This window comes from Gekko japonicus, unplaced genomic scaffold (assembly GCF_001447785.1).
Source record: "Gekko japonicus isolate JY-2015 unplaced genomic scaffold, Gekko_japonicus_V1.1 scaffold777, whole genome shotgun sequence".
Lineage (NCBI taxonomy): Eukaryota > Metazoa > Chordata > Lepidosauria > Squamata > Gekkonidae > Gekko > Gekko japonicus.
The window spans coordinates 751,612-774,976 of NW_015160858.1; the positions used below are offsets into that span (position 1 = coordinate 751,612).

Sequence of the window (23,365 nt, forward strand, 5' to 3'; positions counted from 1 at the left end):
ACGGAGTGGTCCACCGGGACCTGAAACCAGAGAACCTCCTCTATGCGGATCTCTCCCCAGATGCTCCTCTCAAAATTGGTATGTCCGGGGAAACCTTTTCCACAAATCATGCCAAGGACAACTTACATTTTTGGTCTTGTCGCGCTTTTACAAAAAAAAAATTATCCGCCCTGAGGGGGGGTTTCCTATGCTGCCCTACAGATTCAAGGTCTTTCAAGGGGGGAGAGGCACCCGGTGCTTCCAAGGGTTGGGCCTTTTCCAGGCTGTAGCCTATAGCCAAAAGATGAGTCCGGAAGCCACGAACTGAAGTTAATTCCAAAAATCAGGTGCAAGAGGATAAACAGATGGCAAGGCTTGTGGAACTGAACAGGGCAAGTCTGATGCACAAGCTGGAGTTTAGGGCCTGCGATTATGTAAAGGTAGAGGTTTCCCTTGCTCGAAAGCTAGTCGAATCCGACTCTAGGGGGCGGGGCTCATCTCCGTTTCCAAGCCGAAGAGCCAGCGCTGTCCGAAGACGTTTCCGTGGTCATGCGGCCAGCATGACTAAAGGCCAAGGCGCATGGAAGGCTGTTACCTTCCCACCAAAGTGGTACCTATTTATCTACTTGCAATTTCTTGCTTTTGAGCTGCTAGGTTGGCTGGAGCTGAGGCCAGAGCCAGGAGCTCACTCCGTCACACGGCACTCGGGTCTCGAACTGCTGAGCTACAGACCTGCCCACAGGCATTTTAACCTCTGAGCCACCGCGGCTCCTTGCGATTATGAGGGGGCCTCTAAATTAAAAAGAAAAAAATCACTAAAAATTACTGAATTGCCCCCCTTTTTTGCTAACGCTACGGGGCTTCTTAAAGTTGACGTCGCTTAAGGTCCCAGAGCTGGGGAAGCAGGAGAATTTGGCAGTGCCAGGGTGCACACTAGAGCAGGCAAGGCAGGGCAGAGAATTATGTTTTGTTGCACAGGAAATAGGATAATGGGAAGAAGGGATTTGCACAGGGACAGGAAAGGTTAGGAGGCAATCGAGGAGGAGAGAGGAGGAGCAAGTTGGAGAGCTGGGAAAGGCTCCTGATTTGCCATAAAGAAGCTCATGGAGAGACTTTCTCTCCTGATATGAATGGGTGTGCCATCTAAGGTTGTCAGTTGCCCACCCACCCATGCCGTACTCAGTAGGGGGGAAATAGGTGAGGGCAGTGTCACGCAATGGGGTGATGTCATTTCCAGCCGAATCCCAGCAGTGACGTTATCGAATTACACAGCGCTCTAGGAATCCTCTCGATCTCTATGGTAAAACCCATAGAGATGCAGTGCAATGTAGTGACGTCACTTCTGATTTTTTGGGGGGGTCTGAAACAGTGTGGTATGATGATCCTGCCTTCCTCTGCAACCCCCCCCACACACACAATCCTACCGCCAAGCAACCCTAGGCTATCTTAGGTCCTTGCTGACTCTTCTAGCAGAACTGACTTTGACACAGGGCCGTCCCCAGACATTCTTTGATCGGGGTGCATATTTTTTCTTAACGGGGCACCTCAGCACAGTGGAGAGATAAGCTTTCATGTATACAATGGATAGCAGAAAAGGCCTTAAGTATTGCTATCTTTATTTAATCGTTCTTTGCACTCCCTTGTTGACAATGGTGACTGTTGTTATCTTAAAACTAAAAAAGAGAGGGTGGGGGCAGCCGTTCGGAGGGGCCGCTCAGAGAGCCAAGAGGCATATGCAGAGCTGAAATTGGATCAGGTGGCCCAGTAAGATCAATGGATAGCAGCAAATCGGCAGGCGAATGCCAGAGTTAACAAAGAGATGTGAGAATGAAACTAGAAGCCCACTCAGATGATCAGTGAGGGCAGAAAGGCCTCCTCTTTTCCCCTCCCGCCCCAGTTGATTGCTGGAGGCGCCTGGCAAATGGGGTGGGGTGGGGTGCTGGGAACTCGTAGGCCCCACAATGCGTACCTACGGGCCTGCTTTGACCACCTCGAGGGCTCTCGCTCTTTTCCAGCATCTGCCGTGTTCCTCTAGAACCAGAATCTGCTAGAAGGAGGGTCCCCTCGTGGGCCGAGTTCTGCCCACAGGCATTTGACAGCCGTTGAGTTGGGAGCTCTGGAGGAGGATGGTATGGTTGCTGGTGTGGTTGCCGTGATGTTCGTTCCGGTTTTACTTTTAAGGTTCTGGTGGTCATGGCAGGCCCGTAGCCAGGATTTTGTCATTTGGGAGGTCTTTCAATAAGCCAGGGGGCACTTACATCACAAAATAAAAAATAAAGTTAAAATAAAAAATTTTAAATCTCAACTTTTGTGGTGTTCACACTCTGCCATGACCTACGCAGGGAAGCAAGCCACGCCTGGGGAACGGGGTGGTGGTGGGGAGTCTTCCAGGTAGCCCAGAGAGTTTGGAGTCCTCCAGGCGGCCCACAGAGCCGGGGGACCTGGAGGCTGGATGGAAGTTGGGGGAGCTTGGCAGGAAGTCAGGGGGCCAGGCCCCTTAATGCCCCACTGTAGCTACGGGCCTGGGTAATTGTTATGTATTAGCTTAACACTGTGGCTGAGCTTCGTGCCAAGCTTCATAGCCTGCAGGGATCCTGAGAGTCTCCTTGTGAGCCAATCAGAAGAGGGCATATTTTGCAGGGAATTATTATTATTGGTTCTGACCATGTAGAGGTTGTATTGAAGCGGCTAATGCCTGAGCCTTGTGTCAGATACCCTTGCTTGCTAGAATGATAGAGCACTTGCTCTGATTGGCTGCCCAAGTAACAGACCAATCAGGGAAGACTAGAATGTAACAAGAAATGCAAATGAGGTATTTTTGCTGTAGTGCTTGCTGTGATTGGTTATTACTGTGTCAGGAGGTGTGGTTTTGACTGCTGTCGTCGACTGTATATAAGTGGGGGTTGTCGCTGGGTTGTATTGCGTGTGTCATGTTCTGAGCTGAATAAAAGAAATCACTGTTTGATAAGAGTGGCCTCAAGTCCCATATTGAATAGTAATTTCCCCCCTAGCTTGGCTAGTATTGTAAGTCAACTGGAGTAAGAAATGTTTGAATTACTAAAAGGAGTGGGACTCCATTGTGTGACTGAAACCCCCACATGGAGAGAGAGAGATGGTCAAGTGCCCCCCCCCACTTCCTCCCTCAGCTCTGTCTGTTTTGCTGCAGGTGATTTTGGGTTATCCAAGATTGTGGATGAACAGAACACAATGAAAACTGTGTGCGGCACCCCAGGATACTGTGGTAAGGGGGCAAAAGGAAGGGTGGTGGGAGAAAAACTACCCTGGGGAGAAAGAAATGGTGCTCTTAGCCTTTCTTGTATGGAAAGGAGCCATGCGGGGGTCTTTGGGCACCCTGGAGATCCTAGACCAGGGTCCCCAACCTTTTTGAGCCCATGGGCACCTTTGGAATTCTAGGACTGAGTGATGGCGCAATGAGAGGCGAAGCCAGATGCACGCACAACTACAGAGGAAGCCCAAGTGGAGGGGAAAAGAAGGGTGATTTTGAAGAATATTCTGGGAAAGAGAGAATAAAGCCAACACTGTGGCGTCAGTTGCCACGGAGACATTTTGAAAACGTGGAGCCAATCAGATTTCCAGTGGCCAATCAGAAATCTTGCTGGGCAAAAGCCCTACCCTGGCCCCACCCACTTTCTGAAAACTCTTGGCGGATCCCAGGAAAGGATCTAGCACATTCTAGAAAGTAGCGATCAAGCAGCTTGTAAGGCCCTTTTGGTGCGCGATAAGGTTCTGGCTAAGGATTTGGAGGGGGGGAATTACTGCAGTGTATAAGATGGCAGGTCATCCCCTAAGGAAAGTCACCATTTCCCTATGTGTGTACCAGTGTTCCCTCTAAGCTGAGATAGTGTGAGCTAGCTCAGTTTTTTAGCCTCCGGCTCACACATCTTTGTCTTAGCTCAGGAAGGATGGCTCCAGAGCAAACTAACTGATGCAGCAGCTAAATCCCTCGCTCACAACTTTAATGCCAGTAGCTCACAGAGTATACTTTTTGCTCACAAGACTCCACAGCTTAGAGGGAGCATTGGTGTGTACAGCAGTGTGGCTCTTCTGGGGAAGAAAAGCTCCCAGATGTCTTCCACACTGCAGTGCCAGTCTGTGTGGTTTCCCCACTGCCACAGCAGCTCCTGGCGTGATGCATTGGAAATGGGGGATCCATGCAGGAGGTTCTCCTTCACCCTTTCCCCGTGTCTGCTTTGCCGTTTACCTGTATGCGCTTCCTCAGTTTGAAATGTGCAGGGGTGTTTCGTGCATGCTTGTGTGCCCCGCACTGCTGTTTCCGTAGAATGCAATTCAAAATAGAATGTGTGCCAGTGCAGAACGCTTCCTCCTTCCCTCTGTGGGTAATGATGAGCCCAACCAGCACAGAGGAGAGACAGAAAAAGAGACCAATAATGGTATCCAGGGGGTGGGGGGGGGCACCGAGTCCTGGGAAGAGGGTGGTGAGAGGCTTGGATGTCCGGAGGACGAAGAACGAAACAAACACCATTTCAAATCCCTCACAGGCCCAAATGAATTTCTGTCAGTTGGGCCTCCGTTTCTAGAGTCTCCCAAAAATCATTTTGGCTGATTTCTGTCCCCGTCTTTAGACCCATCCCCTCCCCGGCTGCCACCGGTGCCTCACTGTATTTGCCAGAGGATTTACTTGGATGGATTTACTTCATCTTATAGTTTCCAGGTTATGTATCCTGGCTTTGCCTTCTCAGCACCTCAGGAGGACAAAACGCCCACTTTCCTTTTGGGTTAGAAATCACAAGTGGCATATAACACCGGGGGGGGGGGGGGCAGCGGGTAGCCTCACTGGCTCACACCCCCTTTATCTTCTTCCACAATCATTCCAGGGAGGGGAAGTAGCCGTATAGGTAACACACCATCGATGCATATTGGAGGAAAAGATCGGCACGGAGTCGTTTTGAGAAACGTTGGGGAAAGGATGGGAGAAAACTGGCTCAGCGAGGGAGCTGTGAAGAAGCTCTAACAGGATTCAATTAGCAACGGTATCCAAAAGACGGCAATAACACTCTTCCGCACTGTCGTTTTTGTCACTCGTTTGTCCCTGTTGCTTTGGGGGTGGCCCTTTTCCAGATGTGCTTTGCTCCCTCTGGGACTACTTGAGAGAGCAAAACACATTTGGGGGGAGGGGACCCTGAAGCAATAGGGACGAACGAGCGACAAAAAATGGCAGTCCGGAAGTGGCCAGTACTGCTGTCTGGAAGACGTCCCTCTGTCTCTGGCAGGCTTGACCCTCTCCACCAAAAGCTGAGGACCCATCAACAACTATTTCTCTATTTATTTCAAATTGCCTTCTTTTGCCTTTGCTAATGGAGCGGCCAAGATTACCAAGGAGAAAAACTCCCTTGGGGAGAGAGGGAAATGTTAACCCTTTGCCGTTTTCCTTGCTGGAAGGAGCCACCCCCAAGTTGATTTTGTCTCTGCTGGGAGAACTGTCTGGTTTTCGTTTTTCCCCCTTTCCAGCGGGGACACAGACAGCTCAGAGGTGACTTTTTCCATGGAGGAAATGGCAGGGAATGAAAGGGTTAAAGCTAAAGAACACCATTTCAATCCACTTTCAGTGCACTTTGCAGCTGGATTTCACTGTGTGACACGGCAAAGTCGACTTGCACATGGTCGCTGAAGTGGATTGAAAATGCATTATTTAGCATGTGTGAAAGCACCCTGCACACACACAACACACACACACACCCCGATTCCCCACAAGCAGCTGTGCTGCCCTTGCTCTTCTGTTTCCCCTGCTTGCATTGGTCAATTTCACACTATTTGCTGCGTGGCCGCATTTTGACCCGCAGCTCCTCTCGATTTCCCCCGTGTCTTCTTGATCTCAAAAAGCAAGGATTGAGAAGACGCGGGAGAAATCGGGGGGAGCTGTGGGTCAAAATGCGGCTGCCCAGCGAATAGTGTGAAATTGAGCAAAACGACCGGGGGAAACAGAAGAGTGAGGGTGGCACATTGTTAAGTCGTGCGCTTAACAAAGAAGTCGGAGAGTGATTCAGCAAGAATGCGGTTTATTCTTCAGCTCTGTTACTTCTCCGAACACGGTACAACGATCGCCAGCCAGAACCCATCATTCGAACCAACACATAGTCTGACCCAAGGGAATGGATGCTACCCAGTGTTCCCTCTAAGCTGAGTTAGTGTGAGCTAGCTCACAGTTTTTTAGCCTCCGGCTCATGCATTTTTTTTAGTTATAGCTCAGGACGGATGGCTCCAGAGCAAGCTAATCTATGCAGTATCCATATTGCTCGCTCACAACTTTAATGCCAGTAGCTCACAAAGTAGAATTTTTGCTCACAAGACCACCACAGCTTAGAGGGAGCATTGGTGCTACCACAAAATGGCTGCCCCGGGAGGTGGGGCCAACTGCCAAAATGTCAGGGAAAAGAAAATGTGCATAATTCTACTAGTAATTCTTCAACATTTCAGGAAGAAACACTTAACAAGGATGCCGCATTGTTTAAAAGTACTTTCTTATTTATGATTTATGTATTTGTTTGTTTAATATGTATCCCGCCCTCCCTGCCAAGGCAGGCTCAGGGCGGCTTACAGAATATATATCAATATATTTAAACAGCGAGATACGTTAAAACAAATGATATAAAACCACAACATATACAGACAAATGTGCTAGTGAACATAAATACTAATAAGTGATGGTGGCGTTCTCTCAGCATCTAGATGGTCAACTGCCACCACTGAGTTCTTGCCAGGCGATTGGATATTAAGTTGGGGCCAGTGCCTGAACGTTAGGAGATGGCACCCTAATCGAAAGCCTCATGGAAGAGCTCCATTTTACAGGCCCTGCGGAACTGTAAAAGGTCCCGCAGGGCCCTGATGTCATCCGAGAGCTCATTCCGCCAGTAAGGGGCCGCCACAGAAAAGGCCCTGGCCCTTGTCACAAGTAGCCTGGCTTCTTTAGGGCCTGGGAGAGCCAGACGGTTTTGGGACCCCGATCTTAGTGCTCTCTGGGGAACACGTGGGGAAAACGTGCATACCGACAGCTTATGTCCAGTTACACAGTGAAGGCGCTTGTGTTGCAGTGGCAGCCGCTGCCAAAGCGGCTTCTTAAAAATCTGGATAGCCGATCTCTGTGGCCAGTCAGAAGCCCTGCTGGGTGAAAGCTGCTTCCGGAAAGAACTTGGCAGGTGCCAAGAAAGATGATGATGGGTGCCTTGGCGCCTACACATGCCACACTGGGGGACTCACAATTTAACGCATGGCAGCCACGGAACTTCGACCAAAGTTACACAAGCAGTGCAAAGCGCAGGAGGGTTAAGTAAAAACACCGTTGCCAGCTGACTTCCGGCATGTCCACCGCACCATTTGGGAACACCTTGAGAACTGCCGTTCTGTTTTTCTCACATGCTCAACAGCCGGTGAAAGGCAATCCAGCGGGCACCTGGGAATGCGGCCTCGTTGTCCCGACTTTTCAGGAGGCAAACCGGCGCCGTTTCAGTGATGCTTAATCTACAGCATTCGGGCGAGATGCTCCCCGCCCCCTCGAAGCCAGGCATCTTCACGCCCTCTGCAGATGTCTCACCTTTTTTCTTTTGGCTTGAAAATCCCCTTGGAAATGAGTGGCAATGAAACACGTGCGTGCCCCTGGCGGCATTTCGCTCTCGCTCACTCTCCTTCCAGCTTGCAGTTGCAAGCGACAATCCCTTGCGCCTCTGTCAAGGGTGGGTGTGAAAGCGTGGGTCGAGGCCGATCTGGCGAAAGGAAGGGATGAGCGGGGGTGTAAAAGGAGGGCTGCGTGGACTCAAGTGGGAGAGAAGGCCAGGTGGCACACGGGCGTATGCCAGCTGCCTGCATACCAAAGAACGTTATACTGGAGGGAAAAACATGGATTTTCTTTTCTTTTTACGCTGCCTTCAGCTCCTGAAGTCCTCCACGGGTCACCGTACGGTCCTGAAGTGGATATGTGGTCGGTCGGAGTCATAACTTATATCTTGTGAGTGAGCTTACGCTACTTTTGCTTCTGTTTCTTCTTTCTCCCCTTGCCAGCGGGTCTACAGATTGGTGAGAAATGAATACGCCTTCGCTCTTTCTTTGAAGGTTTGATGTGCAAGGCCCCCCTCTCCTCCCAGCAACCCCCCCCAACACACTGAACTACTTCGGCTGTGCTCATAGTCGTCCTCTTTCTATTTATGCGGGCTGACAAAGCCAACATTAGTTGAAGCACAAATGTGAATTTGGTGTAGTGGTTGGGAGTGCGGACTCCGATCTGGGGGGACCAGGTTTGATTCCCCACTCCTCCACATGTAGCTGCTGGTGTGACCTTAGGTCCGTCTCAAGTGCTTTCAGAGCTGTTCTCTCAAGGGCAGTCCTCGAAAGAGCTCTCTCAGCCCCACCTACCTCACAGGGTGCCTGTTGTGGGGAGGGGAAGGGAAAGGAGATTGTAAGACGCTCTGAGATTCCCTCGGGCAGTGAAGGGTGGGGTATAAATCTAATCTCCTCCTCCTCCTCCTATTGAGTGGAAATAAACTGGTCAGGAATTATTTTTGCTTTCAGTCTAATTGCCTACAGGCAAGGCTATTTCTTCCTCATACAGAAACAGATGTTTGTTTATTTCTTGGTGATACATCTGGGCTGAATCAGCTTAACTTAAAGAAATCATTGCCACAAGATGTAGTGATTGATGCCAGCTTTAGAGGGCTTTTACAAACAAACAGGCACAGCTGGATCCATGGAGAAGGTACATCCATGGCCCGTGGCCATGATAGCACTATGGAAACACCACACCGATGCTCCCTCTAAGCTGTGGAGTCTCGTGAGCAAAAATTCTACTTTCCGAGCTGCTGGCATTAAAGTTGTGAGCGAGTGATTTGGCTCCTGCATCAATTAGTTTGCTCTGGAGCCATCCTTCCGGAGCTAAGACAAAAATGTGCGAGCCGGAGGCTAAAAAACGGTGAGCTAGCTCACACTAACTCAGCTTAGAGGGGACACTGCTCCACACTGAGAAGCAATATACCCCCCTCAATACCTGATGGTTGAGGGAACACAGTTCACAGGGGAAGTTCATGTGCTGCTCTGCTGTCCACTGCTGGAAACAGGAAGCTTTGCAATTGGGTCTGATCCAGCAAGGCATTAAGAACATCAGAAGAGCCCTGCTGGATCAGACCAGGGGTCCATCTAGTCCAGCATCCTGTCTCAGACAGTGGCCAACCAGTTCCTCTGGAGGTCCAATGACGGGGCACGGAGGCCGAGGCCTTCCCCTGATGTTGCCTCCTGGCTCTGGGATTCAGAGGTTCAGTGCCTCCAAAGGTGGAGGTTCCCCTCAGTCACCATGGCTAGTAGCTACTGATAGACCTCTCCTCCATGAATCTTTCTAATCCCCTTTTAAAACTGTTGATTCCTGTGGCCATCACGACATCCTCTGGCAGGGAATCCCACATTTTAATCACTCTCTGTCCCCCTGCATCACCCCTCTTCTAGATGCACCCTGTCCCCATGCTTTGATCCAGAGACCACTGAATTGGAGTGAAAGTTCAAGTTATGAGGAGCCCATCTTTTCTGTGCAAAACAGATGCCGGTGCCGAGGGCTGATGCAGAAAGGAATCAGTAGGTCGGGGGAGATGCTGAATCCTCTCTACAGAGGTCCCTCCCCCCCCCAGGTGGGCTCCAGAACCAGGAGGAAGCCCTGCTGGTTTCCTTTTGCTGTTGGTAATATTTAATGCCTGGTTTGTGTTATTTACTAATACCCGCATTTTAATGAGAGGTTTTAGAAATGTTGCTCCTCTTTCTCTTCCTTTTGATGTTTAGAGCCAGTTTGGTGTCGTGGTTAAGTGCGCGGATACTAATCTGGGAGAACCGGGTTTGATTCCCTACTCCTCCACTTGCAGCTGCTGGATGACCTTGGGCAAGCCATAGTTCCTTCAGAGCTGTTCTCTCAAGGACAGTTCTCTCAGAGCTCTCTCAGCCCTGCCTATCTCACAGGGTGTCTATTGTGGGGAGGGGAAGGGAAAGGAGTTTGTAAGCCGCTCTGAGACTCGGAGTGAAGGGCAGGGTATAAATCCAATCTCCTGCTCCTCCTCCTCTTCCTCTTCTTCTTCTTCTTCTTCTCCTTCTTCCTTCTTCTTCTTCTTCTGTTTGCATCATTCTAATTATTAACATTTTGTTTTTAAAGGAGGTAAGCTTTGTTGCAGGGGTTGTTTGTGCTTGTATGTGTTTTGCGGTTGTAATGTTCAAATGTTTTAGAAGAAGAAGAAGAGATTGGATTTATACCCCCACCCTTCACCACCCAAAGGAGTCTCAGAGTGGCTTACAAACTCCTCTCCCTTCCCCTCCCCACAACAGACACCCTGTGAGGGAGGTCCCCTCCCCACAACAGACACCCTGTGAGGCAGGTGGGGCTGAGAGAGCTCTGGCAGAAACTGTTCTTTTTCAAGGACAGCTCTTATCAGAACTATGGCTCGCCCAAGGTCATCCAGCCAGGTGCAAGTGGAGGCGTGGGGAATCAAACTCGGTCCTCCCTGATTAGAGTCTGCACACATAACCACTACACTGCGTTTTAGTGTTCCTTGAATGAAAAGGAACAGAAAGGAACTCAGGCAAAGGGGGGGGAAACCCGGTGTTGAAATTGACAAATCCTCGTTGAAACCGACAAGCAATTGCAAAGCTTCATTTTCCATATTGCGGGGCACTAGGTGGGCAAATGAATAGGCCAACAAGTTGAATGTTACATGTGATTGTGGTTGTTGAACATGGGATCTATCACACATGTTCCATCTATCAAACATGTTCCATACGAAGTTCATAGCCTCCATATTTGGAATGCTGATACCAATTTTTGAGAAGTTCTCAGGATCTTTGATTCTAGCCGATTACATATGCACATCATACTGCAGATTTTCAGAGCAGTAAGCCTTTAATCTTGACTTCAGATTCTGTGCCAGCATTACACACCATTCTTTTCTTCAGGTGTATTTCTTCTGATGGCCTGATGTGATGTGGTCCATGGGGTCACGAACAGTTGGACTCAATTGTGTGACTGAACAACAATTTTAAAAATGCACTTTTCTAAAACAGAGTGGAACGTCCCTTGTGATGTGTGGGGAATGGTGTCCAAAGTTGTCGTTTTTAATTACACAATTGCCCTTTCATAGCTGCGTAGTAGTATCCAGCAGGGTCCTTCCATTTAAATCCTCGTGGTTCAGGTTTTGTGCATGCATTTTAGCATTAGTTTGCTAAATGAAAGGGACAGAAAGGAACACAAGCAAAGAGGGAAAACCTGATTTTGAAACTGACCAGACTGTTTAAAAAAACCCTGACAAGCAGCTGTGAAGCCTGTTTTCCATATTGCCAAGCACAAGGGGATTGTAAACTGTCACACAATCTCATGAAATGGGGAAACATGTTGTGTGAACGGAATGAATGGTAGAGCCCACTGACATTGGCATTGCAGGCTGTGATTGTTGGCAACGTGGGTGTGCGTGCACGTGCCTGTGCAAAGTCAGCTGCAACTCCAAAATGCTTTGCACAGGGCTGCAATTTGTATGGAGGAGGAGTACTCTGGCAGAAGCTCTGGAGAGCGTTTTAAATCTTGTGTCACTAAATTGAAAAACATTGGTATTTTTCCTGATGCCCTAGTGCAGCTGCAGAGTAACACTGTTTTCCTGCCCTTCCTTGCAAATGTGCAGGGTTTTCTCTTTGTGATTCTATAATTTGTCCTGCACAATTTGATCTTGGTTGTGATCTTGGCAGTTTTTTAGAGCCTGTCCTGCGCGGATTGCATCCTGTCCTCCAAATTGATCAATCCCAAGTAATTCTGAAGTTTGGCAGTTTGCAGAAGGTCCATGTGGGTCAGCCACTATTTTAATGTTAGGATTCCAGAGACTGCCAAAAACGCACACCCCTCATTTTGTTCATTAAAACATTAAAGGGGAAATGTTTTCAAAGCTTTAAGCTTCCCATCCCAGTGTCTCTCGCTTTACATCTCATGTCAATTTCATTCCACGCTGATGGTCTCCCCCCCACTTTATTTTGTTTTCATGCAGCACTGACATATTTTGGGGGGGGCACTGGGGATGTTGCCTTTTGCCTCCTCTCTGATCCCCCTTTCAAGTCAGTATCAGCAGAGAACTAAACCTTGTGCAGCTCCTTTTAAACTTCCCCCCATCGTTTTAATTTTTTTCTTATTCAGCGATCTGAGACTAGCGATAGTCTCATTATCATTAGACTCATGCTGCTTGTAAAAAAAATTAAATTTAAAAACGAAGGCAAAATGGAGCTTGTACACTAATGAAAGGGGAAGGATGGTGGAAGGTGTGAAGTGGGCGGAACTACCTCAGTGTGGGCAGGGAGTGACCTTTGAGGGGCAGGAAAAGGCAGGGGGGGAGATCTGAGGGAGTCTGTACGCTTTTGAATTACCTTCGGCTTGGAGAGCGAAACAAGTGAAAAATTTATACAAAAGGACTCTCAGAAAACCTGGAGAAACAGCGACCAGAAAGCGAACTGAGCGCTGAAGGGGGGGAAATCAATGCAGAATGACAAAGGAAACCCAGTGGGCACGCACAGTGAAAGCAAGGGAAAACACCCATGCATAATAGCCTCTGTCTGGGGCAGTGATGCTCTGTATTCTTGGTGCTGGGGGGAGGCAACAGTGGGAGGGCTTCTGGAGTTCTGGCCCTGCTGGTGGACCTCCTGATGGCACCTGGGTTTTGGCCACTGTGTGACATGGACTGGATGGGCCATTGGCTTGATCCAACATGCCTTCCCTTATGTTCTCGCGACCACACCACAACCAAAAGTCTCTCCGCAGGTTTCCATTGTACATGCGTGTTTCTCTCCCTCCTCACCCAGGATGCAACCCAAAAAGCTTCCCTGTTTGGCGAATCTGAATTGTGGCTTAGAATCCTGGTTTGTGGGGAGTCAACGGACCCTGGCTGGCCTGCGTTCAGGCACCATGGCCAAATAGACCGTGGGGAGGGGGGAGCCTTCAGTGGTTCTCTGGAAGCAAGGAGGGGAGCATACAGGCATGCGTTTGTGCCCACCGTGTTTTTGGATGTTTAAACGCAGCCCTGACCTGGATGGCCCAGGCTAGCCTAATGTCATCAGATCTTGGGAACTGAGCAGGGTTGGCCCTGGTTAGTATCTGGACAGGAGGCCACCAAAGAAAGCTGAGGGCTGCGACGCAGTGGATGGCAAACCACCCCTGAATGCAGCCCCGGAGCTAGAAATTGGGGGGGGGGCTCGGGGGGGTTGTCGCCGCTAATTAAATTAAAGTTAATTCAATTAATTCAATTTGAGGCCAGCCCGGGAGGGAGGGAGGGAGGGGCCTGGAAGAAATGCTAGGGGGCCGGGAGGGCGGGGACCCCGCGTTAGCTACGGGTCCGCCTAAATGTCTCTTCCCTCGAAAACCCCCTGAGGTCGCCATAACTTGGCTGCAACTTGATAGCGTTTTCTACCACCAGAGGGAACACTGCAACCGGCCCGTAGTTTGGCCCTTGGAACTCCGCTGGACCGGCTTCTGAGCGGGTGCGCCTTGAACTGCCATCTCAACAGGCAGAAGGGACCCAGGGAGGCTGGAGCCGTTTCCACGCCTTCCTGGTTGACTCTGAGCGGCATTGGCAGAGCTAGTGCTGGACTGCCTTTTATTTGTTTGGGTTCATTCGTGTCTGCGCATGCGCCTGTGTTTTAAGGAAACAGATGGCTGCCGTGGCCGATCCAAATGCATTTGTTTTGGATTGGGTCGTGTGTCCCCCCCCCCCCCCGCTCTAGAAATGCTAGGGGGCCAGGAGGGTGGGGACCCCGCGTTAGCTACAGGTCCGCCTGAATGTCTCTTCCCTCGAAAACCCTCTGAGGTCGCCATAACTTGGCTGCAACTTGATAGCGTTTTCTACCACCAGAGGGGACACTGCAACCGGCCCGTAGTTTGGCCCTTGGAACTCCGCTGGACCGGCTTCTGAGCGGGTGCGCCTTGAACTGCCATCTCAACAGGCAGAAGGGACCCAGGGAGGCTGGAGCCGTTTCCACGCCTTCCTGGTTGACTCTGAGCGGCATTGGCAGAGCTAGTGCTGGACTGCCTTTTATTTGTTTGGGTTCATTCGTGTCTGCGCATGCGCCTGTGTTTTAAGGAAACAGATGGCTGCCGTGGCCGATCCAAATGCATTTGTTTTGGATTGGGTCGTGTGTCCCCCCCCCCCCCCCCCCCCCCGCTTTGCAAGCTGTAGCCAAGTTTAAAGTAATGGAGCCCCGAGGCTTTTGATAAAGCGTGTGTGTGTGTGTTTCCTTTCTGACTGAGTGGACATTAGGATGGAAAACAGCATTGCAGCAGATGGGGTGTGTGTGTATTAAAAATCTGTTTTGCAGTAGCGGGGGGGGATTGTGAGATTGAAAACACGCCTTTTCCGTGCAAGCTCTGGAATGTCGTCGTTTTGCACTGTCAAGAGGTCGTAGAATAAATCACCGGCGGTGGGTCCTCCCGCGGGCAGCACGAAGCTCACAGTTACTTAAGAAGTAATCTGTTAATTGATTGTGTTCAAATACATTGGCTTGTTAACTACCGTACGGAGGTGCTGAAGGGAGCGCAGGTCTCTCCACAACGCCCTCGTTAATATTCTGTGCAATTCCCTTTTATAGCCAAGGCGAAATCTCTCTGTCTGTTGCTTTTTTATCCTGCCCTCCTTCCACAGAGTTTGAGGTTTCCCCCTCCCCCATATCCCCCTACGATAACCCTGCGAGGTAGGTGAGGCTGAGAGGGGGGCTGCCCCAAGGTGACCCAATGAGTTTCACCGCAGAGTGGCAATTTGAAAGGGCCCCTCTGTTTTGTCTGTACACAGCGACCCTTCGAGGTAGACAAGGCTGAGAGAGAGAGCGACTGGCCTGAGGTGCCCCCCCCCCATGAGCTTCATGTCTCAATAAGGATTTGAACTGGGCTGATTTGTCTCAGTCCAAGACTCTCCCCACTGCATCACACTGTCTTTCCAAATGACAAGCCCCAAGTGTATAACTGGGGGCAACAGCCCAGGGGAAGGAAGCATCACTTTTCCCCACCTGCACAGTTTCCCTGATCAAAAGTGCCACTCCCCCTAGGCTGCTTTACGCCCCAGCAGGGGATAAGGCAGGGGAAGGGAATTTAAACCCTCCCTGCCCAATCCTCCCCCAGCTCTTTTTTAGGATTAAGTTAACACCAATAGATATTGTTTTCCTTGACTTCCAGAAAGCTTTTGATAAAGTTCCTCATCAAAGGCTCCTAAGAAAGCTCAAAAATCATGGGATCAAAAACTGGCTAATTAATAGAGAGTGAGTATAAATGGGCAATTTTCTCAGTGGAGGGTGGTAAGCAGTGGGGTACCGCAGGGACAAGACTCCACAGCTTAAAGGGAGCATTGGTTACCTCATATGTGATCCCCCCACCCCCCGGTCAGATATATATATCCCAAAGCTTACGATGCCACAGTACAATCATGGGCATTTCTGTTCTTTTCCAAACAGTAGCAATAGTCGTTTTTGCAGCCACTAGAGTGTTTGACCCTCATACCCCAAAACTCAGACTGGAATCCCTCCCCCTCGCCTTGTGGGTTCTTTCAAGCCCACAGTCTTGCTGCAGCTGTAAGTGCTCACCACAGAGGGGTGATCCGTTCCCCTGAACCCGCATTACAGAGGCCAGTCTGGAGCGTGCAGCGGCCCCTGCCTTTGGTTCCTCCGGCCTGCCGTGGCCCAGTGTGGAAGAAGTGGCTTCTCTCCCATGCGGAAAGGCCAAAGGCCCCTAACCCACAAGTAGAGTTGCCAGCTCCAGGCTGGGGAATACCTGTAGACTTTGGGGGTGGAGCCTGAGGAGGGCGGGGTTTGGGGAGGGGAGGGACTTCGATGGGGTATACTGCCACAGAGTCCACCTTCCAAAGCAGCCATTTTCTCCAGGGGAACGGATCTCTGTTGCCTGGAGATCAGTTGTAATAGCGGGATATCTCCAGTCACCACCTGGACGCTGGCAGCCCCGCCCACAAGGCATCTAGAGCAGGGGCGTCAAACTCGTTTGTTATGAGGGCCGGATCTGACATAAATGAGACCTTGTTGGGCCTGTCATAAAATGTAATGCCAGGTAGTGGAGATATAAACTTTATAAAGGACACAAACACAAAGGTTTTTTTTTAACTTACAATAAAAACATGCTTAAAACATGAGCACTCTTGCAATATTTTGTTTATTTAACAGTGTCTGATAACTGACACCTCTTGCTCTGAATTATTGCGTCAAAATGTCTGTGCTGTTGCAGTCTTGGGTATGCTGTTCAGCTGTGTGTATCTGTAAGCTGCAAACCTATGATGACGCAGCAGCAGCAGAAGTGGAAGAAGAAGCAGAAGACAGCCAGTTCCACTGCGGGCCTGATAGAAGCCCTCCGGGGGCCTGATCCAGCCCCCGGGCCGCATGTTTGACACCCCTGTTCTAGAGGGCCTTTTCAGTGCCTGCAGTAGCTGCAGCTGACAGTTGGGGGCGTTGGGGAAAATGGGAAAGTTTCCTTCTTGTTATTTATTTATCTATTTATTTCATTGGATTTCTTAACCGCCCTTCCCCGCCTACCCGGGGCTCAGGGCGGTTTACAACAAGATAGTTCCGTACAATTATAAAACCAATTAAAACCATAAACATACAACGTTAAACAACATACATTTTAAACATTCCAAGAACAGATGGCCTGTCTAGCATTCAGATTTTTGGGAGGGGGGGAAGGCAGATGCAGGAAAAACCGTCGCTGGCCCCAGCCAAAAGCCTGGCAGAACACCTCTGCCTTTCATGTCCTGCGGAACTTTAATAGATCAGACAGGGCATGGATGTCATTCGGCAGAGAGTTCCACCAGCCTGGGGCCAAGGCTTAGAAGGCCCTGGCTGAGGACGGTCGGACGTCTTTCTTGTGACGTGCCTCAGAGGTGCTGATTCAGACGCACACACACACCCCCAGCATATTTCTGAAGCAGGCCGGGGGAGAACTGTCAAACACCCCGCTTTGTCATATCCACCTAGAAAGATTTCCCTGCTCGGTGTGTGCGTCAGCATTTCCCCCAAATTTCTGAGAGCTGAGTGAATTAAAATGGAGGGCTTACTTTTTAAGGTTGTGTGAGGATTAGAATTGCCCTCCTTCCGGAAGGCAAGTCCATGGCAGAAACTCGTGTCCTTGGAGGGGCAGGGTAGCATTTGACTGCTTCTCTGCATCACCTGATCCAAGAGCACATGATTCAGGGAGGAAGCAGAATTACTCCTAAAAGAACACAAGAGAAGACGTGTTGGATCAGGCCAGTGGCCCATCCAGTCCAACACTCTGTGTCACACAGTGGCCAAAGCCCAGGTGCCACCAGGAGGTCCACCAGCGGGGCCACGACTCCAGAAGCCCTCCCACTGTTGCCCCCCGAGCATCAAGAAGAGAGAGCATCACTGCCCCAGACATAGTCTTCCATCTGTACCTTGTGGCTAACAGCCACTGTTGGACCTCTGCTCCGTGTTTATTGAGTCCCCTCTTGAAGCTCTCTCTGCCTGTAGCCGCCACCACTTCCTGTGGCAGTGAATTCCACGTGTTCAGTACTCTTCAGGTGAAGAAGGGCTTCCTTTTGTTTTATCCATTCTAATTTCACTGAGTGCCCAATGAGTTCTTGTATTGTGAGAAAGGGAGAAAAAGTACTTTCTCTACCTCCTCTATCCCATGCATAATTTCACAACTCTCTGTCATGTCACCCCTCAGTTGTCGTTTCCCCAAGCGAAAGGTCCCTAACCCCTTTCACAAGGCCAGAGCTGTCAAGCATACAGAGATACGGCAGGCAAACTCTTGTTGTGGATGGCTGCCTTGAGCCCACTAAAACCATTTGTGTTCTGTTTTGGGGTTTTTTTTTGCAGTGCACAATTTGGAAATTGCAGTGTGCATTGGTGTGTGTGCGTGCGACTGTCTACCCTCTGCTTGATGTGTGCGGTGTGTGTGTGAAGTGCCCTCAAGTTGCTTTGGACTTACAGCAGTCCTGTGAATGAACAGCCTCCAAAGCGTCCTCTCGTTCAAAGCCTTGCTCAGGTCTTGCGGACTTGGGGACCGCGGCTTCCTTGACTTGAGTCCGTCTCCTGCTTGGTCTTCCTCTTCTCTCGCCGCCTTTGACTTTTTCCTAGCACGATTGTCTTTCCCAGTGACTCTTCTCTTCTTATGATGTGACCCAAGTAGGGAATCCTCAGTTTGATCATTTTAACTTCAGGCTCGATTTGATCTAGAACCCACGGATTTGTCTTTTGCTTGATGCCTGACTGTTTTTTCCAGGCTGTGTGGCTTTGAACCGTTCTTCGACCCGAGAGGAGATCAGTATATGTATAGCAGGATTCTAAACTGTGACTACGAGTTTGTCTCTCCTTGGTGGGACGAGGTGTCTCTTAATGCCAAGGATCTGGTGAGTAAGTTTGAGTCCCGTCTACTAGACTGGGTGGGGGTCTTCTATATTATCTCGCTTTCTTCCGTTCACAAGCGGGTGAGGGATCCATATAGTCGTATGGATCTTTTTAAAAAACTTTATCTGGGGGAAAAACATACTGATGGCGCATTCTGCAGAGGTGCAAAAATGCACCCTTGATGTGAAAGCCACAGCAAGTGTGTGTGTGGGGTGGAGGTAGTGACCCTTTCAAACTGCCCTGGGGGAAAAGAGTCAAAATCTGGACGTTATGGGGTGGTGGTGGCTGGTTGTAGTAAAATAAAAAATAAAAATCCCCAGTTTCTGAGGCCACTCCCATAAGGAGGGGGAGTTTGCTCCTGTTTTGAGTCTAAACTGGAGTAGGGGCGATTCTACATCTAGCATTCGCTCCACATATTCTCAACTGGGGAGGAAAAGTGCAGCTCAAAACCCCATTCAAATACCCCAGGGCAAAGCCGTACTGACTGCAAAGTCACCCCTGAACGGCCATAAATCTATGCAGAAGGTACCATAAAAACCGATGATCAAAGGAAGCGAACTTGGCATGGAATGTGGAGGCTACCATAAAACCCGATCAAAGGAAAGTGAAAGCGGCATGCACTGCAGAGAGGAATTTCTGTTCCAACGTGGGTTCGGTAAAACAACGGAGGGAAAAGCCAATGCAGAATCAGCCTGGATTTCATTGGAACGTTTTATCTGCTTACTTACTTGCGTTGCTTATAGTCTGCCTTTCTCACTTGGATTCCAGGCAGATGATACAGAGTGAGTCAACCCCCTTGGCAAGGCAGGATGTTCCCTAAACAGTGCCATCAGAATTAGGGTTGTAGAACCAACCAGAAGTCTCAAAAAAACCAGCTGTATCAAACGTGAAGTGTTAAAATGACATGTGAAATAATGCAAAAATAATGACGTCGTAGGATCCTAGTTTCAGCAAGCTACACACAGGAGGAGGGGCCGGGGCACAGAGAATGTGTGCAAGGAAAGCCGCCGTGTGGACATGCTGCTGCTGCTGCTGCTACAGATGCCTCTGTATTTGCAGCTTCTTCCTGGGTCCCGTTAGCTGAAGACTGGCGAGAGAGAGGGAGGCATTTACTGGATGATTCTGCATTGGCATTTCTGTTATTCAAGCCGGTTGGAATAGATACAGACTGCTGTATACAGTCAAGAGAACTATGTAGAGCTTGGTGCTCCATCACTGGAGGTGGCCTGATGAAGTCCTGAAACTAGGCAGTCGCCACACCTCTTGGCAACTGTGTTTTGTGGACATCTATCAACTGTTACTCCTCTTAGTTTTGCGGACTTTTATCAACTGTTAGGAATTTGTTGAATAGTATTGGACTATTCACGTTGGTGTCTTCGGAATGGATCTGAATGGTTATTTAGAGTAAGGTAAAGGTAAAGGTTTCCCTGGCTCGAAAGCCAGTCGAATGCGACTCTAGGGTTGTGGTGCGCATCTCCGTTTCCAAGCCGAAGAGCCAGCGCTGTCCGAAGACATTTCCATGGTCATGTGGCCGGCATGACTAGACCCCGAGGCGCACGGAACACTGTTACCTTCCCACTGAAGCGGTACCTATTTATCTACTTGCAATTTCCTGCTTTTGAACTGCTAGGTTGCCAGGAGCTGGAGCCAGAGATGGGAGCTCACTCCGTCATGCAGCACTCGGGTTTCGAACTGCTGAACTACCGACCTTCCAGCCTGCAGTTCAGCGTCTTAACCACTGAGCCACCGCAGCTCCATTTATTTAGAGTAATACACTGTTAATATAAGAATGTTTTGATTCAAGTCTCAAGTATTTTTGGGTTCAGTGTTCCGGTTTTTGACAGTGCTGTTATACGCACATCCGATATCCAGGCGGCTAGAGGCCAAAACACACATCGATTCTGTCTGTTCCAGGGGAAACCCAGAAAGTGGGTGACTGGAAGGCAGCGTGGTGCGGAGCCTCCAGAAAGCCCTGCTCCAGTTTGGAATCCGGGGCAGAGCAAAACAGCCACGGGGCTGCACCTGGCCTCTCCCTGCCTCTTTCTCCATCTCCTCCTTGGCACGGTTTTTCTCCTGCCATTCCTCCAAGGAGTGTAGGGCAAGCTACCTGGTTCTCCTCTCCCTCTGGTATCCCTGGTGTTGTCATGACCGCTTTCTGCCCTGCAGGTTCAAAAACTGATTGTCTTGGATCCCCAGAAAAGACTGACGGTGCAGCAGGCGCTGGAGCATCCGTGGGTCATGGGCAAAGCCGCTAAGTTTGCTCACATGGACAGTACGCAGAAGAAGCTACAGGAATTCAATGCCCGAAGGAAGCTGAAGGTAAGGGCTGAGCAAGGGCTTGGGGGGGGGGGGAGAGAATGCCTCACTTAAGATGCCCTACATTGGAAAGTTTTTGGAAAGACATATTAACACACAAAGTACTTATAACTGGATTAAGGCTACAACTTACAGTGGAACATATAATACTAAACAGATGGATGCCTAATTATGGCTCTAACAGTACAAGAATTAGGGTAGCTATTCTTCTAGCAGCAGCTAGAAATGTGATTGCTCTACGTTGGAAGAATACTGCTACTCCAACAAAACAACACTGGCACACAAAACTTTGGAGCATGCATATAATGGCTAAAGTCACAGAAAATATAAATGACATGCATAAGCATGCAACTTCATCGGACTTTACAGCAGTTTGGTTCCCTATCTTGCAGTATTTAACTGATGAAGGTGAAATGCCATCTTTGATAGATGCTTTACATCTTTGGTAGTCTATAACCTGCAAAAAGACAATAGGTAGTACTGCCGTTAATAATGACAACGTTGCTTTTGTCAATATAACCAATAGTTAGCTCTGTATATTTTCTGTTTGTTACCTTACCTGTTGTACGTTGTATTTGTTCCTAATAAAAATTGTTATTGAAAGAAAAGAAGAAAAGATTCTCAGATTGTGAGTGCAGAGGTAGAAGTCCTCTGTTTGGCGTGGAGATCTTTCTTTCTTTTTTGGTATTTGTGTGCATATGTGTGCATTTGTATTTGTGTGCATATGTGTGTGTGTGTGCGTACCTGGGAGTCATGGTGACCTCCAGTGACTGACTCCTACTGGGGACCTGGAGGATATTCAGAGAGGTGGCTGAGTAAAGCCTGCCCCTGTCCTTCCGACTGCTGGTATTCCACGGAGGTCTCCCATCCAAGTGCTAACCACAGTCGACCCTGCTTAGCTTCCAAGGTTTGACGAGATTGGACTTGCCTGGGCTATCCAGGGCAGGGCAGGGGGGGGGATCTTGAACTGGGGACCCCAGAGCCTTGCCCTCGATGAAGTGAGACCAACCTACCTCCAGTGTGTGATGCATCATCCAGTGGCCCTGTTTCCTAGGCCTTCTGGTGATCGCTGAACAGAACAGGGCATTTTCTGCTGTGTCCAGTGTTCCCCCTAAGCTGAGTTAGTGTGAGCTAGCTCACAGTTTTTGAGCCTCTGGCTCACACCTTTTTGTCTTCGCTCAGGAAGGAGGGCTCCAGAGCAAACTAATTTATGCAGTAGCCAAATTGTTTGCTCACAACTTTAATGCCAGTAGCTCACAAAGTAGGATTTTTGCTCACAAGACTCCACAGCTTAGAGGGAGCATTGGCTGTGACCTCCTTTTCTTACGGAACTCTCTCCTTCCGGAAGCTGACGCATGGCCCTTGCCTCAGGCCTTCCGGGACCTGATGGAATCGGCCTCATTCCGGATGGCGTTTGACGGTTTCAACCTTATTTACGGTCCCGTCACACGAACACATTCCCTGGGAGAAAGGGCTGATCGGGGTCGCTCTATTGATCTCATTCTTATCACCTTCATTCTTGTGGCCAGTTCTTACACACCCAGGGAAATGCTGATCACCACTTTGGGGTCAGGAAGCAATTCTTCTCCAGTCCAATTTGGGCAGGGATCCTGGAGGGTTTTTGCCATCTTCTGGTCACCGGGGGGGGGGGGGGGGGGGTTGGGGAATTTCTGCCAGTGAAATTCCTGCATTTTGCAGGGGGTTGGACTGGATGACCCTGGAGGTCCCTTCCAACTCTACAGTTCTGTGATTCTCTCTGTGTTCTCTGCTGGGGCCTGTGGATTCAGTGCTGCAGATTTAAGAATCTTCTCTGTGTTCCTTCTGCTTGCTGCTGCTACGTTTGGTTGTGGTTCTGTTCGTTTGCAGGGGGGGGGCAATCGATCAAGTGACAAAGGCATTTTGTAAAGACCCAATGTCCTCTCTCTCCTTGTTGTATACAGGCGGCAATGAAAGCCGTCGTCGCTTCTAGCCGTCTGGGCAACCACGGCCACCACGACGGTTCTAGGAATGGGCGTCATCCGGATACGGCCAAAGAGCCACGCCTGGACCAGGGAGCAGAAAGCACCCTCGCTGTTGAAGACGACCTTTATAGTAAACCCTCCGGGACCAGTTTGTCAGATGCCGGCTCGGCACCTCCCTCGGCTGAGGCCGAGAACCTTGAATCATTCCGGACTGAGTACTCCGTTGCCCCGGCGGTTGCGGTGAATGGCACCGGCTGCCCGAGTTAACCCTGCAGGAGTTCCAGCTCTTTTGCTCTTGCCAACCATTCAAGGGGTCAAAGTCTATCCTGCCCCCCACACGCTGTGGAGAGACCCCCACAAAAGCCACCTGCCGGATTGGGAGAGTGTGCAGAGGGAAGGGCGGCGCTTCTTAACGAAGAAATAATCTGGTTGTGTATAGCTTTGCTTGCGGATGCTCTGGCTTCAGTTACCAGTTTCACTCCTGCTACGGACTTTACCCCCCCCTCCAAATGTTCCCGAAACGTAAACAAATTTTAATGACCCGCTATTTAAAAAAAAAAGGGGGCTAGCAGAGGAAAGCAACCGTGTGGCTAGCTTGAAAAAGAAAACAGAGATACAAGCGGACTGCTTTGAAACTACCCCAGATTTGATATGTAATCGAAATTTTGATTTTTGTTTCCATCAAGTAATTTTGGCAGTTTTAACTAAAAAAAGGCACAACT

The 23,365-nt window shown here is 49.6% G+C and overlaps 1 protein-coding gene across 1 annotated transcript in view; it reads left to right on the forward strand.

Moving 5' to 3' along the window:
* The window catches only part of LOC107119217 (calcium/calmodulin-dependent protein kinase type IV-like), a 63,606-nt gene extending 40,466 nt beyond the window's left edge, over window positions 1-23,140 (forward strand). The window contains exons 7-12 of the mRNA XM_015421687.1: window positions 3-78; window positions 3,146-3,220; window positions 7,885-7,960; window positions 18,242-18,368; window positions 20,533-20,685; window positions 22,623-23,140. Of these exons, the coding sequence (XP_015277173.1) occupies window positions 3-78; window positions 3,146-3,220; window positions 7,885-7,960; window positions 18,242-18,368; window positions 20,533-20,685; window positions 22,623-22,910 (795 nt within the window). The 3' untranslated portion in view covers window positions 22,911-23,140. The remainder of the gene's footprint in view (window positions 1-2; window positions 79-3,145; window positions 3,221-7,884; window positions 7,961-18,241; window positions 18,369-20,532; window positions 20,686-22,622) is intronic.
* The last annotated feature ends 225 nt before the right edge of the window (window positions 23,141-23,365 follow it).